Here is a 15,530-nt window from a genome sequence, read left to right on the forward strand (position 1 = left end):
AGCTGATGGAGGTTATTCAATCAAGTTGTGGGAGCTCCTGCAAATTAATCCAACAGACCCTAGGCTGCTGTAATACTGAAGTACTATAGTTTCTGTGTTCTGTGATCAACTTACTTTGACAATAAAGACTCGGCTGTTGAATGCCAAGTATATTTCTGTGCTAAACCTGTTCAATGGTAGCAATGGAAGAGTTAAAGCAAAGAGCCTCATGAGTCTTACAATTGGTACTTTGCCATGTGGACTCCTTTTGGCTGCATCTGACTCAAAACCACACCCTTTAGGGTCTTAACTGTAAACTTCTGTTCTAATGGCAAATCATTCTCTCTGTTTTGTTTGTTTCTTTTTCTTTTTTTTTTTTTTAAATAAAGGAATCTTCCTCAGCGAATACAGCAAACAAAATGAATTCTAAAAAGATTACTGCAGCACTTCTTAAACCTGGAGATATCTTTGAGGTTGAACTAGCCAAAAAAGATAACAGCTTGGGAATAAGTGTCACGGTACTGTTTGACAAGGTTTTTAGATGTTTTCTCTTTTTCTCTACTCCCAGCAACCCATTACATTGCTAAAGTACAAGGAAGCAAAATTTTCTGGAGTCACTGTTAAGTATATAGTTTTACTGATGTGTGATTAATCTTACCAAAGCTGAATAGTAATATTATTTTATATCCTTTTTCTTGTCATCTGCCCTTTAAGTAACTCTTTGTTTGTTGTTTTATGGTGGAGCCCCAAAGTCCTAATAGAATCTTATCACAGACACTGCTTTGTGAGTACAAAAAGCAAGATGGTCTTTGTCCCTTGCTACTACCTAATAATGTGGGAAATTTACAAGAGAGAGAAATAAGACCTTCCCTGACTGGCATCGCAGGCAGTGGAAGCGGCAGTGTTACTTAAAAGTATCTATGCTCATCCACACACATATACCATGTTCAGTGTTCTCCCTCCGCTGGATAAAAGGCAAAAAGCAAAAAGCTACTTAAATCCAAGTAAGACCTGGCTGACACTGCTTTCTTGAAATACAAGACAAAAATGTATTTTAATGGACTAATTTCTCTTTGGGCTATAAAATTTTGAAGGTAGTTTAAGTTTAGGGCCTGCCATACTGCAGAGTGGCCCTTCAGGGAAGAAGAGAACTATTTATAACTGAGATGCACACATTTTTCACTGTTCCTGTTCTTGTATTGTGTTCAAAAATACATTTTGGTATTTTAATATTAAAAAATTATCTCTGGTTGATTGATCAGTGTACTACAAGGTAATTTGAAAAAGGAAAAGTTGCTTAAATTATAACAATAGAGAGCAGTTAGTAGCTGTAGTTCAAAACCAGTGGCTTTCACTGCCTGTTTATACCTAAAACTAAGTTGGCCTTTTCCCAAATGTGGCCATACAGATAGGCATGTAGGTGGAGTAACAATTCACAAGCCTAGCACTGTTTTCATATATATGGCTAGTATTGTAAGAGGAACAGAATTAAATTGTATTATTTTAGCATCCCAGTCTATTCAAAGTCATATTGCTTTGTCAAGCTTATAACTTGAGACAGCTGGAGGAACAAAGGTTCAGCAGGAATTGGTTACTGAATAGTATCAGGCCTGCTGTATGCATGCATTGGCTTTGTAGAAAACGTTAGAAGATGCCAACTGATGCAAAGATTTCCCTTAAAAGATGACCAAGTGGTATCTTCATTGACCTTTCCTCTTTCAGCCTCCATTCTGCCCCTTGCATTACAATCCTGTACAATGGTGAAAAGAAGAGGTGTACAATTAGTTCTGTGTTTTAAGTTTTCACATGTAATACTGTGTGCTTTGGGAGTGAACAATAATACACTGTTGGTCTCCCTCTTCCCTCCAAGTTTGTGGAGAAGCACTGATAGTGCAGCAGTGAGCCAGAATCATACAACGGTTTGGGTTGGAAGGGACCTTTAAAGATCATCTAGTCCAACCCCCTCTGCAATGAGCAGAAAGGCTAAGGCCCTCCAAAAACAATGCAATTTGAGCTTGAGCACATTTTTTCAGCTTAGACCTTCAAACTTGTATGAGCTGAGAGAAAGCAGCACGCCTTAGTTTCCTGTTACACCAGAGAGGGTGTATTGGAGTAGGACACTGCGTGGGTATGCATCTTCTGCTTTGGCATGAAGTTTGGCATCTTCTGCTTTGGCTCTCACACATCTCTGAGCTTTGATATGCATGCAAGCATGTAAAGTCCGCCATAATGCAGAGATGTTTCTGCTGAAGGACATTTATTTGTTTTGAGTCCATTTGCATTGTGATGCATTGTGTTTTTACAATCTTCCCACACCAACTTCGTCTGTAATAAATTGCATGACTGCGAAAACATGCTTTGTTTTTGAAAATATTTTGGTTTTGATAGTTTGGCTGTTCTTTTTATGTGCCAGTAGCCCAAGTGCTTCCTGAGTATAGTTTTCCTTGTGTGACATTGTGTTTAATTACTAAGTATTCTAACTGCAAAAAGACTAACAAATCCTATTTTTGCTTTCCATTTAGGGCGGTGTAAATACTAGCATAAGGCATGGTGGTATTTATGTGAAAGCGATTATTCCTAAGGGAGCAGCTGAAGCAGATGGCAGAATAGAAAAAGGTAATATTTCAGTTCTTTCAGTTGGGACTCTTAATGTGAAAAAAGGGCAGATAACTAACTGTGGTGGACTTGATGATACACTGTGGCCTAGAAGCTAGGAACTCTGTTTGCCTCCTTTCATTGTACCTTTTTAACTGGGAAGCAGAGCTGTTTCTCCAAGCTACTGCATTTGCAGTTGTAATTTTAAATATTGCCTTGATAGCTAATTCTGCAGGTGAAGATTAAAAAAAAAGTGTAGAACAACTGCAGAACCAACAGAAAACTGCTGAGACTGTGGAGGGGAAAAATAGGAGATAGGCTGCAGGATTTTAATTTTTTTTTTCTAATGCAGCCTGTGTTAATGGAGAACACTTCTCTGTTCCAGTCATGGAGAGAGAGGGCTTTGTATTATTTGTGGCCTTCTTGCTTGGCATGCTGGGCAACTCAATACAGAAAATCACTGTAATTGTTATGGCTTTTCTTGTTTGTAAGCCAGGCCACATTCTTTACTGAAGTGAGAATTCCCACTGTAGACTAAGATTTGTTTTTAATAAAGAGTCTGAGCTTTGTGGCAGGCTATCATTCTGATGGTTAACACTAGCTTTGACATGGGGTTATCCCATAGAATCATTTAGGTTGGAAAAGACCTTTAAGATCATCGAGTCCAACCATATAGTTCAGTTGCAAAGTTCTCTTCTTGAATCAGAGGGTGGAGGGGAGGTTTACTTCAGTAACTGTCCTTGTTAGCTGAGACTTGAAGGTTTCTGTGTGTCATATACGTTTTATAGGTGATGTTCTGCCTACTTTTTCTTAAATTAGTAATCAATCATTTGTAGGTGACCGTGTGCTCTCTGTCAATGGGATTAGTTTGGAAGGTGCTACGCATAAGCAAGCTGTTGAAACGCTGAGAAACACTGGGCAGGTAAGCGGCTGCTGGTTCTACTCCTATCTGTAGTAAACCAGATCTTCATGAGTGAAAAGAGATAAAGGAACCTGAAGACTGTAATTCTCCCCAGTGTCCTGGTTGCTTTAGATGTGCTTTCTTAGACTCCTTGGCTTCCTGGGCCTCGAGTCTTGCTGCCCACCCTAGTGAAATTCTGGCTCTGTGTGTGGGTGAGAGGTCTGCATGGAATAGGTTTCTCCTTGTCCCTGGCCGTCATAGGAGGGAAGCCCACGTGCACAGATTGGAAAGCAGCTGTAGCAGCATGCTACAGACAGGTCCCAAATCTGAACCACTGAGGAGACAAGGCCTCCATATATGCAGCTGTGTTTGCATGCTGTATTAGTAGCTTTACTTGAGTCTTGGCCTTTTTGCATAGCATTTGATTCTGTCAATGGTGTCTCTTCATTTAATAGTGCTATTTATGGCGGCTACTTCATATGTTGAAGTACATGCACACCTGAAAATAGCCAGTGAATGTACACATTCAGAGCTGCTACGGACTACTATTCATGCTCACTTTATAAAATGCTTTTAACTCTGTTCCCTTGAACGCATGTGAAAATGACACTGTCTTTGACACTTCTTAACCCCCTCACAGCCTTATTGGAAGACAACCCTTTCTTACTCTGTGTTGGCAAATATCTTGCAATTCCATTAGTGTATTTTGGAGGTTATCACTTGCAGCCCTTAAAATAAGGAACAAATGGAGGATGCGTAGGGAGGGAGGTGTTTATAAAGTTTGCTGCTGTAAAACTTAGGGCCCTGACAAGTTAGAAAGAAACATGTACTCTAGACTGTGCTATCTCCATGACCATTGCCAGTTAACTGGAGAATGTTTCATCTTTTTAGGTGGTGCATCTGCTGTTGGAAAAAGGTCAGCTTTCAGTGACCAAGGTTCATGCTCCAGTAACACCACAATGCACGCCTCCAAATCAGGCAGGGCAATGTGAGCCACAGGAGAAACCAGCAACAGAAACTACAAATGCCAAAGATTACAGCTTTGTCACTGCAGGTCAGGTCACATAGGACAATTGTCTGAACTTTCAAAGTGTCCTTTAGTTTTTATATTTTTCTTCAAATCTTCTGTAGAATAGAAAGACAGACAGGAGAAAGAGCTGGTAGGAATATGTACCAGGCCCCTGCACATAATGCAATTTCTTCCTTTTTGTGCTGTTGCATTTGTTTTTAAGATTTTCCTTCACATCTTGGTAACTTTGTTTAGTTACTATTAACTGTTTGCTCTCTCACTGTTCCTTGTTGTTTCCCAATTTCACCAGCCTTGCAGGCCAGGGCTGTAGCAAGGTTGGAGTAAAAGGGGCGCTGCTATCTCTGGTGCTGCTAAGGAGTGCCAAGGGGAGGTTAAGATACTTGTATATAAATGAGATCTTCTGTAGGTCCTGCTGTTCCTGTCTAGGTGAGAGAAGACATCAAGACCTGGATGAAGAGAGAAGAGGTATTTGTGTAGCTGACTAGAGGTTGGCATATTTCAGCTTCTCTTGCTGGAGACCTGTGAAAGTGGAGGGAAGCTTACGCAGATGGGGAAACCACTGCAAACACCTTTTGGTCTTCCTGCATGGGATTTATCCTGTCTGCCAGGAACTCCAGTTGCTGTTCTCACTAATGTCTGATCAGTGGCCGTAAAAGTTGTGTCACTCTGTGCTTTAGCAGGCTCCTTAATGGAATTCCTGGGGAACAGTGTTTTGGAGACACCCTGCCTTTCTGTATAGTGTGGATGTTGTCAGGGCAAGCCAGCAGACTGAGAAGTCATGATCAGCTTTTTGTCCTCTTTAACTTGGAGGGATCTTTTAGATAACACTTGTGTTCAGTAAAGTGGAAGAACCCTGTGACAGGGAGAGTGGCCATTGTCATGTCCACAGTAAGAGCGCCAGCCACTTTTTTTCACGGCCAGTGTGCTGTAGGAAATAATAAGTTAATGTTTCTTTTGCAGAGAACACATTTGAGGTAAAGTTGTTGAAGAATAGCTCAGGCCTTGGGTTCAGTTTCTGCCGTGAAGATAACCTTACCCCAGAGCAACTGGGCTCGACTATTGTGAGGGTGAAAAAGCTCTTCCCTGGGCAGCCTGCCGCAGAAAGTGGGCAGATAGAAATTGGGGACGTCATTCTGAAAGTGAATGGGGCATCGCTAAAGGGTTTATCCCAGCAGGTTTGTATCTTAGTAGTGAAACTCATGCTGTGGTAGTCCTGCAAGCCTTGGGGGTTTGCGTCTAATAATGAATCCCACTGTGGCCATAGGAAGTCATCTCTGCTCTGAGGGGAACATCTCCAGAAGTCTCTCTTCTCCTTTGTCGGCCACCATCTGGTATACTACCAGACATCGATCCGTCTTTGTTGGTAAGGTGTATGGCATACAGTTTTTTTTTTTTTTAAATTGCTATTTGAAGGTTCATTTATTTGATCTCATGGGTGGGTTAGTTAAATGCATGATGCAGATGGAAAGATGGGGAGGGTGCTCACAGAAACGTTCTTCTAGTAAGTCCCTCAGGAGTGTGCCAAGCATTTTGTGGAAATGTGAAAAGAATGCAGGGCTTTAATAATTTTTTTTTCCTCCATTTTGTGGCTTAAGACATTGGAAATTGGCTTAATACACTGTTTCTGTGGCGGGGGTTTCTTTGCAGTTCAATGGTTTGAAGTTGATCTCAAATAGAAATTGGATATTTCTGTAACGTGTATGAAGAATATTTTGCGAAACACCAACTTGTCTGGTTTTGATGCATGTAAAACCAGGGAAAAGATTGCCATATTTACTTACTGGAAATTAGAGGTGTCCCAAAGAATGCTCCAAAAAGTAAATCAAAAGAACAGAAGGCCATTTTAGGATAAGTGGAAATTAAATGTGTTTCAGCAGAAGAAACTGTAGAGGGGAATTTGCCTGAAAAGTAGGCTTTCTGTAATATAGGAAAGTGTAAAACTAATGGAGACATGTCTTCAATTTAAGTTATTTTAATATCATTTTGAAACAATAAAAACCATTCAAGTCTGATGACAGAAACTTAAATGTACAAATACAAATTTAAGTGAAGTTAAAATTAGAGTAAGAGATAAGCAACTGAACAAACTAATAATACAAATAACTAGTCCTGTAATGAACCTGTTTGTAGCATGGAATAACTTTAATAAAACAGCACATATATTAAAAGAAGAGAAAAACCAATAAACAGATGAAAATTTGTGTTTATAACATTATCACAGATTGGTGTCTTCATGAACAGAAGAATTTGGCCATAAAAGTGTAAATGAAGCTTTTAAACTGTGTGTCTGCTAGCTGACATCATTCTTGGGAATTGGCAAAATTGGATTGGGATTATTGGCAAAACTTGGGATTATTGGCAAAACTGTTCTTCATTCTCATGGGAGTTAATAACTTGGCTGAACAGTCTCCATTTGGTGTAAATTATCATCATTTTTGTAGTCTGTTATGTAGCTTTTTGCTTGAAAGCTTCCCTGTTACCCTCCTGTGTGAGATTAGTTTGACTTCAGTTGCACTGTAAGCGTCAGCAGTGTGTTCTGGTTGGAAGGGATTTCATGGTAATTGCCTAGATGACTGCTGGGCATAGCTTAAAGGCATCTGTCAGTAGGCTCTCCAAGGCTAAAGCCAAGAGTATATTTGTTTTCCTTAGATGAATTTGCAGTTCTTTAGCAGTATATGTTTCAAAGTTTTGCACGCTTTGTCTTGGCCAAGTTGCGTTGAACGTGGTGAAACTGTGCTATGATACGTTTACATGGTTGAGGCAACATCTAAATGGAAGGAGCCATTGACTAATTGCTTTTGGTAATTTTATGCAGTCTTTGCAACTTTCTTGTGTCATCAAAACTTGAGTTTGATTAATTAAATGTCCTTGCTCTCTGTAGACTCCCATCCATTCACCCCAACAAGTATTTCCAGATGTCAGCAGAGAAGTTTCTGGTCCATCAAATGGTGAACAAGGTGACAGCTCAGATGAAAATGAAACTACTGATCTGAGCAAGAAAAGGCTAAAATCTCCCTCTAGAAGAGACAGCTACAGTGACAGCAGCAGGAGTGGTGATGAGGAGGTGATAGACTCGTCAGTACAGGTTGGCCTTGGCTGGAGTTCTGCGCTATACCAAACTTCAGGTGAAGCTATGACACAGGCACACAGTCAGTATGAGGTGCACGGTGGTCAGGAGGAGGCTGTTCACACCATCTTATATGCTGATCAAGAGGCTCCTAGCAAGTCAGAGTTTGAGGATAGGTATGCTGTTTATAATGATCCTCGTAATATTGCAGAAGTTGTTTACAAAAACAGTTTATTGGACCTATTCATAGAAATACTTCTTTTTGTTTTGCTTTTTAGATCTGCATAAAGTCAATATTGGCCCATTTATTCATTTATGGGTGACAGCCACGTTGTACAAGCTGATCCTTGTTTTTCCCTTGTTTATCTGTAGTAATCTGCCATTGGATTTGCCATTGATCCCAACCTGTAGAACTGTTCCTGATGTTACCACATCCGTTTTAATAAATGACTGCTATGCTACTCCTGCTTCTGAGCTGACTCCACACCTGGGAGGAATGGATTCATTACTCAGCCAGTTGGAAAAAAATGCTGAAGAATATGAGCCAGTAATTTACTATTTCTGTCTTTCAGTAGCATAAATGTACCTACTGCTGTGGCCAACTGGAATTTGTTTTAGCCATGGTATTGGGAGTGACTGGATAGAAGTTAGGCATATTAATTTACAGATGGGATAGTTGGTTATACTTGCACTAACCTGGGTGTGTGCCTTATAAATGGCACACGTACATGTGCCATTTGTAACCAGTGAACTGCAGCTGCTCATACAAATGTCTGCAAGCATTTTCTGTCTGGGCTTTTGAGGAGTTGATATATTTCCCTCTGTGAATGTGGAGGCATCCATGTGTACATAGGTAGATGTGTATACGTCTATTTCATGTGTCATTTCAGCCTGGAAAACTTGGCATTAAATATTTACCTACCTCTAAACCATGTACTCAGATGAAGCTTTAATGGCAGATATCTTGCTTCTGCCCTGTTAGTTTCCTGTGCGGTTGTTCAGAGATCAGAGGATAAATCAGGGCAGCAGGGACATCAGGAGGCCCTGTTCTTTGCTGCATTTATATCTATGAATCCCAAAGACTTTCTGCTCTGCTACAAAATGTGGCATATTTTTGAGACTCTTCTGAGATACCTTCTTGCCACCCCAGAATATCAGACAGGACTTCTGCTTCCATATCCTCACATAATCTATTCATAGATTGAAAAAAATGAACATTGAGCCTTGATATGTCTCAGTTGTGAGGATCTTTCAGGTTACAAAGCTATTCTAGCCCATACTCTGTTTTGAGAAGAAACAAACTGTCCTTTTCTTAGTCCCTTCTTCAGAAGTTTTTCTCAAACCTTCCTGGTGCTCTGTGAGTTTCTATGCAAATGAGGCAGATCTGTATCTTTCAAATTCATGCAAATTAAAATAGGCAAAACATGTCCATGTCTTGAGTTCTGAGATAAGGTATGGTATTGTGTATCATTGTAGGAAAATACATTCACCTACTTTCTGCAGTTGAATAATTCCTGATGTGTTGTCTTACTTGAAAAATACAGAGCCTTTTTTATATATGGCAGCTAGTTGAGGGTAAAATAAGGTGTCAGTTTTGGTGTGTGCCTTCACAATTTTGTTTAGATCATAGGCCTTTGGCCCAAGGTTAGCTCCATGCAAAACAGTAGTCCATCTGAATTCATTAGAAGTGCTTACTTGAAGCAGCTAAGCTGAGACACGTCTTGGTACTGTCCAGGATTGTGTTACACTTAAACTAATAGATAAATCAGTCACCTATTTCTAACTGTCTTAAACTCAGTAAAGAGTTCAAATTGCTTCTGTTTGTGTTGTAAAGTGCTATTTTCTTCCCCTAGGAAGTAGAGCTCCGAGTCACTATGACAAAGTCAGAAAAGGGTAGTCTGGGTTTTACAGTGACCAAAGGTAATGATAATGTTGGCTGCTACATTCATGACATTGTTCAGGATCCTGCCAAAAGTGATGGGAGACTGCGACCTGGAGACCGACTGATAAAAGTGAGAGAATTAATGTTTTCAGATACAGGGGTTGCATGAAAAGGACAACTTTGAGTCAAAAAAAAAAAAAAGCGAACTCTGTTGTGGGCCAAAGTAAATGTGGTTAAGGAACAAAGACATGCACCTTCTGAGAGGCATAATTTGATCGCACTTAGACAAAAGAAATACAACTATGAAAACATGTGAGAAGATTGCTGAAGGGAGTTATGGTATGTCCCACAGCTAGGCATGTGTGCAACCACTTTTTTGCATTCATGATGGCAAAAAATGGTTTAAAGAGAAAAGCATTCATTGGTTAAATAAGATGGTTGCTCAAATGTGTGGAGGAGTTGTCGGTCAAATACATCTATGACTAGCATATTGTTAGGAAATAAATTTTAAGAGATTTGCTGTAGAAGAGTTTACCAGGTACATATCATGTAGTACAGGTGTTCATCATAGAAAGATAGAATAGTGTGGGTTGGAAGGGACCTGCAACCCCCCTGCAATAAGCAGGGACATCTCCAACTAGATCAGGTTGCTCAGAGCCCTGTCCAATCTGACCTTGAATGTTTCCAGGGATGGGGCATCTACCGCCTCTCTGGGCAACCTGTTCCAGTGTTTCACCACCCTCATGGTAGAAAATTTCTTCCTTATATCTAGTCTAAATCTGCCCTCGTTTAGTTTAAAACCGTTACCCCTTGTCCTGTCTCAACAGCCCCTACTAAAAAGTCTGTCCCCATCTTTTTCATAAGCCCCCTTTAAGTATTGAAAGGCCACAATAAGGTCTCCCTGGAGCCTTCTCTTCTTGAGGCTAAACAATCCCAACTCTCTCAGCCTTTCCTCATAGGAGAGGTGTTCCATCCCTCTGATTATTTTTGTGGCCCTCCTCTGGACCTGCTCCAACAGGTCCATGTCTTTCCTGTGCTGAGGACTTCAGAGCTGGATGCGGTACTTCAGGTGGGGTCTCACCAGAGCAGAGGAGAGGGGGAAGAATCACCTCCCTCGACCTGCTGGCCATGCTTTTTTTTGATGCAGCCCAGGATACGGTTGGCTCTCTGGGCTGTGAGCACACATTGTTGGCTCATGCACAGCTTTTTATCCACCAGTACCCCCAAGTCCTTCTCCGCAAGGCTGCTCTCAATCCCTTTATCCCCCAGCCTGTATTGATACCTGGGGTTGCCCCGACCCAGGTGCAGGACCTTGCACTTGGCCTTGTGGAACCTCATTAGGTTCACATGGGCCCCCTTCTTGAGCTTGTCCAGGTCCCTCTGAATGGAATCCCATCCCTTATAGTATTAGTTTCTGATCAACTGAAAACTTGCATTTAGGCTTAGAGGGACTGTGAACAATAGTGATGAAATGCGTAACACAGAGCACACGTGTGAGTCATTGCTAGATCAGGACACTGAAGCACTGCTGAATACTATTAAACCTTAATAAAGTTAGGCAAATACAAGTCAAATTGGATTAGGTTGTGAGTCAGACTTTGAGGTGTTGGCCTGTGCAGTTAAGCATTCCAATTTTTTAAATAGGAACAGTAAAATAATATACCTCTTCAGATTGTTTAATATTTTGACATTTGGACTATAAACTTGTTTCTTCACTTGCGAAAGTTCAGTTACATTTATGTGTTCTGTCTCCTTGGGTATGTATGATGAACTGCAACTGTTGTTAGTATAGCACCTATTGTTTTGTCCTTTAATGTCAAATGTCAACAATAGGAACAGTAATAAATGTTTCTGCAGTAATGCTAACTATTTTACTTGGAACCTAACAAGGACATCTCTGTTGCTTTTATTTTCGCAGGTTAATGACATTGATGTGACTAACATGAGTCATACTGATGCAGTAAACTTTCTCCGTGCTACCCCAAAGACTGTCAGATTAGTGCTAGGGCGTGTTTTGGAGTTACCTAAGATGCCAGTGTTGCCTCATTTACTGCCTGATATTACACTAATGTGCCATAAGGAGGAGCTAGGTAACAGAGAAGTATACTGCTTTTTGCTCTAAAGCAAAATTTTTCCCTTCAGTTACAGAGAAATAACTTGATTTTCTCTCCCCCTTTTTCCTGCAAAGGTTTGTTGTTATCAGGAGGTCATGACAGCCTTTACCAAGTTGTGTATATTAGTGACATTCTCCCCAAATCAGTTGCTGCCAGAGAGGAGAGTCTCCATGCACTAGATATTATCCATTACATTAATGGAGTAAGCACACAGGGAATGACTCTGAAAGAAGCCAAAAGAATGCTGGAAACATACCTTCCAAAAGTGGTGCTCAAAGCGACCAGGTATGTTTTGGAAGTAAATGCTTCGCTGTATTTTTTGTTTTTTCTCGCATGATTGTATGAGTATATGGGTAAAACATGTTCCTGGTATGACAAAAATTCACCAGAGTGGTACTAGGTGGCATGTTACTGAGGACTGACGCCACAAAAAGGGTCTGTATATTCTCAGTTTTTGTGCTTCAGTGGAGCAGAAGGTACTTAGCACTTGCTGTGCTTTGTGTTTCTTGGGAAAACAAGGCTGTGTCCAGCTATGAAGTGCAAGTGTTCAAAATACCATTTTCAAAATATGACATGGGTTATTTAAATACAATTACACCTTTTTCTTAAAACTGCTACTGAGGGTTCTATAATCATAAAAAGGAGATTAAATGTTGTTTCGTGCTTAAATAGTTCTATTGTCACATGGATGTCCCAGCACACTGGTGAATGTCAAAACCCTATGGCACAGATCCTAGTGCACCACTGTATTTTCACTGATTCCTGCTGCTTCTTTTATGGCAATACAGCAGTCTAAAAAATCTCTAAGAGATTACTCTGTTTTAATGTTTACCTGGGACTGAAACATTTACTTCATTTTTTTAAGTCTTCCAGCCATGCCTGCTGTTCTTTGCTTCCTCTCTCCCTTTCTCCTTCCCACTCTGTTTTATCCCAGAAGGGGAAGGAGTTGCAAAGTCCTGAGGCTGCAAGGTCGAATCTTTTTGTCAGAATCCAGGAGAGTCCAGTTCTAACAAACTCTTCAGTGCTCCCTGAAGTAGGAACTAACCTAACTACCAGTGCTTAATCTCTCTCATTTAATATTTTAAGTATTCCAAAACTGTTGTAATAGAAAGCATGATTAGCAGTTTTACTGAGAGTACATATTTACATCAATATCTGATGGTTACCATGATTTATTTATTTTTTAATAAACATTTCTGTAAACATTTCTTTTCATAGAGATGGTCATGCAGTGCTTCCAAAATCCAAAAGCCCTGATAGCTCAAATCCATGGCCAATGAAAGCTAATGGTAAGATTTGCTTGCTTACTTATTGCAAGTGAAATGCACATTTATAAAAATGAAGGAACTGATATGGGCCTTAAGATACCATCCTAGTCCAGTGGCTGCACTAGAACTCCACTTACTGAGATCAGCTCCAGCAGGTGTTTGCTTGATCTTTCTTTTAAAAGCTCCACGAAAAGAGATCCAACAATAGTTTCTTTATGATTCCATTTCTCTTGTAGTTTAGAAATTCTCTCTAATATCAAGCCTAAGTCTTTAAAGGGGTTTAAAAAAAAATCAATCAATTTATTATTAATAATAACAATTATGATGATGATAATCCTGTTGTTGTTTTCTCTGACCAGGCATAAAAATACCAATTTGTTACATTTGAAAGGGCTTCAGCTCTCCCATTGGTCTTCTCCTTTTCAAGACCAAAGGAGCCCAGATTGATTTTTATTGCTCCCCTCCAGTTTGTTTATATCTTGCTACTTTCCCCTTCAAGTGTGGTGCTTCTGGTCACACACACGGCATTGGGTGAGGCTCACCAGTGCCAAGCAGACAGGAAGAAATATTTCCAGGGTTGTGTAGACAGCATTCCTGTTAATACATCCCGAGTGAGATTAACTTCCTTTTGCTAAATAGTTCCTTGTTCCCTCACTCAGACTCGGGATCCTTTACCACCTACATTTGCTTCTGTGCAGAACAACTGCTTATGTGGTTACTTACCATCTTAAGCATTTGCTTTTTCTTTGAAATATGGCAGTTTGCATTTGTCTTGATTCACTGTAGTCTTATTTTTCATGCTTCCTTTAATGTATCTAGATAACTTTGAGTGTTGATCTTGCCTTATGAAATTATTGCAACTCTTACAGTTTAGTGTTGCTCACATATTTTCCAAGTATGCTACATGTTTTGTTTCAAAAAACTTAGTCGAGATATTCATTAGGAACAAGCCCTGTAACCAAATCTTGGAACACCCCACTTAAAACTCCCTTCCTGTAGATGAGTTGTCATGCATAGGTTCACGACAAGATATAAGGTTACTTTTAGCCTTCAGTTATTTCATCTACAAGTTTCTTCATTTGTAAAAGCGTAATGTATATAAAAATCCAAAACTTCACTAGTAGCTAGGTATATAGCATCTACTGGTTCCACTTTGTCTCATTTATTATACTAGTAATGGGATGTCTAGGACAGGTGGTGGTCTCTGATATAGTATCACTCTTTTCTTTACCAAGAAGTGAAAGGTACCTTTGAACAAGGACCCACATGTCAGATGATGTTTTAAAAAAAACCAAACCAACAAACAAACCAAACCAAACAAACAAACAAAAAAAACCCCAACAAACCAAAAAACCCCACAAAAAAGTTAGTGACAGGTGATTGCAGGGTTGTACATTTCAAGGGAAAGGGAATCATGTCCTGTTTCCCAAAAGTGCATGTTTCCACTGTATTATTTATCAACATTTCTCTTTGCTTAGAGTTGGTTACTTGTATTGGCATTCATGCTTTCTGATCCCATTGAATGTAACATTCAAAAAGCCATTATAAAGTATAGTCCATTAGATGTGAGTTTGGCAATGCCCAGTAACCAGGCAGGCAGAAATGTTATTCATTTCATAACATAATATTAAATACCTTGTTTCTTTTATAAAAATAATTGATGGGGGCTAATTTAATTTCTGTGAAAAAGTTGCTGTGAAGTTGTTGTTTTTTCCCGTTTTTGTTTAGGCTGTTCCTGTGGTGATCCCTGTGATAAAACAGAAAGGACAACTGATGCTTACGGGCCCAAGGTAAATATTCCTCTATTGTGCCTATTATCATTAACCAGAGAAAAGGATCTACTTTACACACATGTTTTAAATTAATTAAACAATCCGTTAATGAAAGTATGCAAACCCACTATTGTCAGTTGATGTGAATAAGCAGTGATCATAATAAATATGCGAGTTTTCTGAATTGATCTCCTCTTTCTTTGGGACTGCTTTATCAAAAGGCAAATGGTCTTATGAGAAGGATGCAAGGCTATGATCCAGAAAACTCCATTCTGTTCACAGCTTCTGCAGATGCTTGAATGTTACATTTACTAGATGGTTTTCTTTCTTTTCCCCCCGCCCTTTGTTCTTTCTGAGAAATGGTGTGTTGTGGGACCAAAAGCATTGAAGCCTGCATATATTTTATAGAGGTTATAATAATGTTACATACTACTATGTGTGCTCTTGTAGTAGTTGCTCCTTCATCATCATGTGATTTTTTTTCTTAGTTGCTTTAAAATTTTTTTTATTTGTTCTTTTCATGTAAAACTTCTAACACACCTAAAAGCTGCCCACCCATCACCCAGCTATGTCAGATGAGAATACGATATAAATAGGGGTTTTTATTTGTTGCTAAGTAGAGCAGTGAACTTTCTAAGGGCTGCTTGCTGCTTCAACAAACTGCCAGACTCGTTAAGAGTTAATTTGTACTGTTCTTTGCTTTCTTAGATAAATGGCAATGGCATCCTAGGACCTTCTCAGGCAAATACAGAAAACAATATCTATCACACAGAAGGACTAATGAATCTCTCAGGATCGGGAGATGCACCTTCCCTTGGCTTTACCAATCAGATGTCAGATTTTTCTAAATACAGTGACAAATCAGGTAAGAGGAGGTGAGATGTGGGACAGCATTATTCAATCATTAGTGTTCAAGTACAAG

The 15,530-nt window shown here is 39.7% G+C and overlaps 1 protein-coding gene across 6 annotated transcripts in view; it reads left to right on the plus strand.

Annotated features, from left to right (window-relative positions):
- Positions 1-15,530, plus strand: part of PTPN13 (protein tyrosine phosphatase non-receptor type 13) — a 140,194-nt gene that overhangs the window by 113,517 nt on the left and 11,147 nt on the right. For 4 of the 6 annotated variants that reach the window (XM_072862909.1, XM_072862910.1, XM_072862913.1 and 1 more), the window contains 14 exons: positions 369-512; positions 2,502-2,595; positions 3,411-3,496; positions 4,367-4,529; positions 5,466-5,680; positions 5,770-5,868; positions 7,387-7,748; positions 7,945-8,119; positions 9,426-9,584; positions 11,373-11,544; positions 11,643-11,853; positions 12,787-12,857; positions 14,565-14,626; positions 15,317-15,473. In XM_072862909.1, the coding sequence (XP_072719010.1) occupies positions 369-512; positions 2,502-2,595; positions 3,411-3,496; positions 4,367-4,529; positions 5,466-5,680; positions 5,770-5,868; positions 7,387-7,748; positions 7,945-8,119; positions 9,426-9,584; positions 11,373-11,544; positions 11,643-11,853; positions 12,787-12,857; positions 14,565-14,626; positions 15,317-15,473 (2,170 nt within the window). The remainder of the gene's footprint in view (positions 1-368; positions 513-2,501; positions 2,596-3,410; positions 3,497-4,366; positions 4,530-5,465; positions 5,681-5,769; positions 5,869-7,386; positions 7,749-7,944; positions 8,120-9,425; positions 9,585-11,372; positions 11,545-11,642; positions 11,854-12,786; positions 12,858-14,564; positions 14,627-15,316; positions 15,474-15,530) is intronic. The other 2 variants (XM_072862911.1, XM_072862914.1) reach the window with 2 other exon arrangements.

Source organism: Ciconia boyciana, chromosome 5, assembly GCF_034638445.1.
Source record: "Ciconia boyciana chromosome 5, ASM3463844v1, whole genome shotgun sequence".
Taxonomy (NCBI): domain Eukaryota; kingdom Metazoa; phylum Chordata; class Aves; order Ciconiiformes; family Ciconiidae; genus Ciconia; species Ciconia boyciana.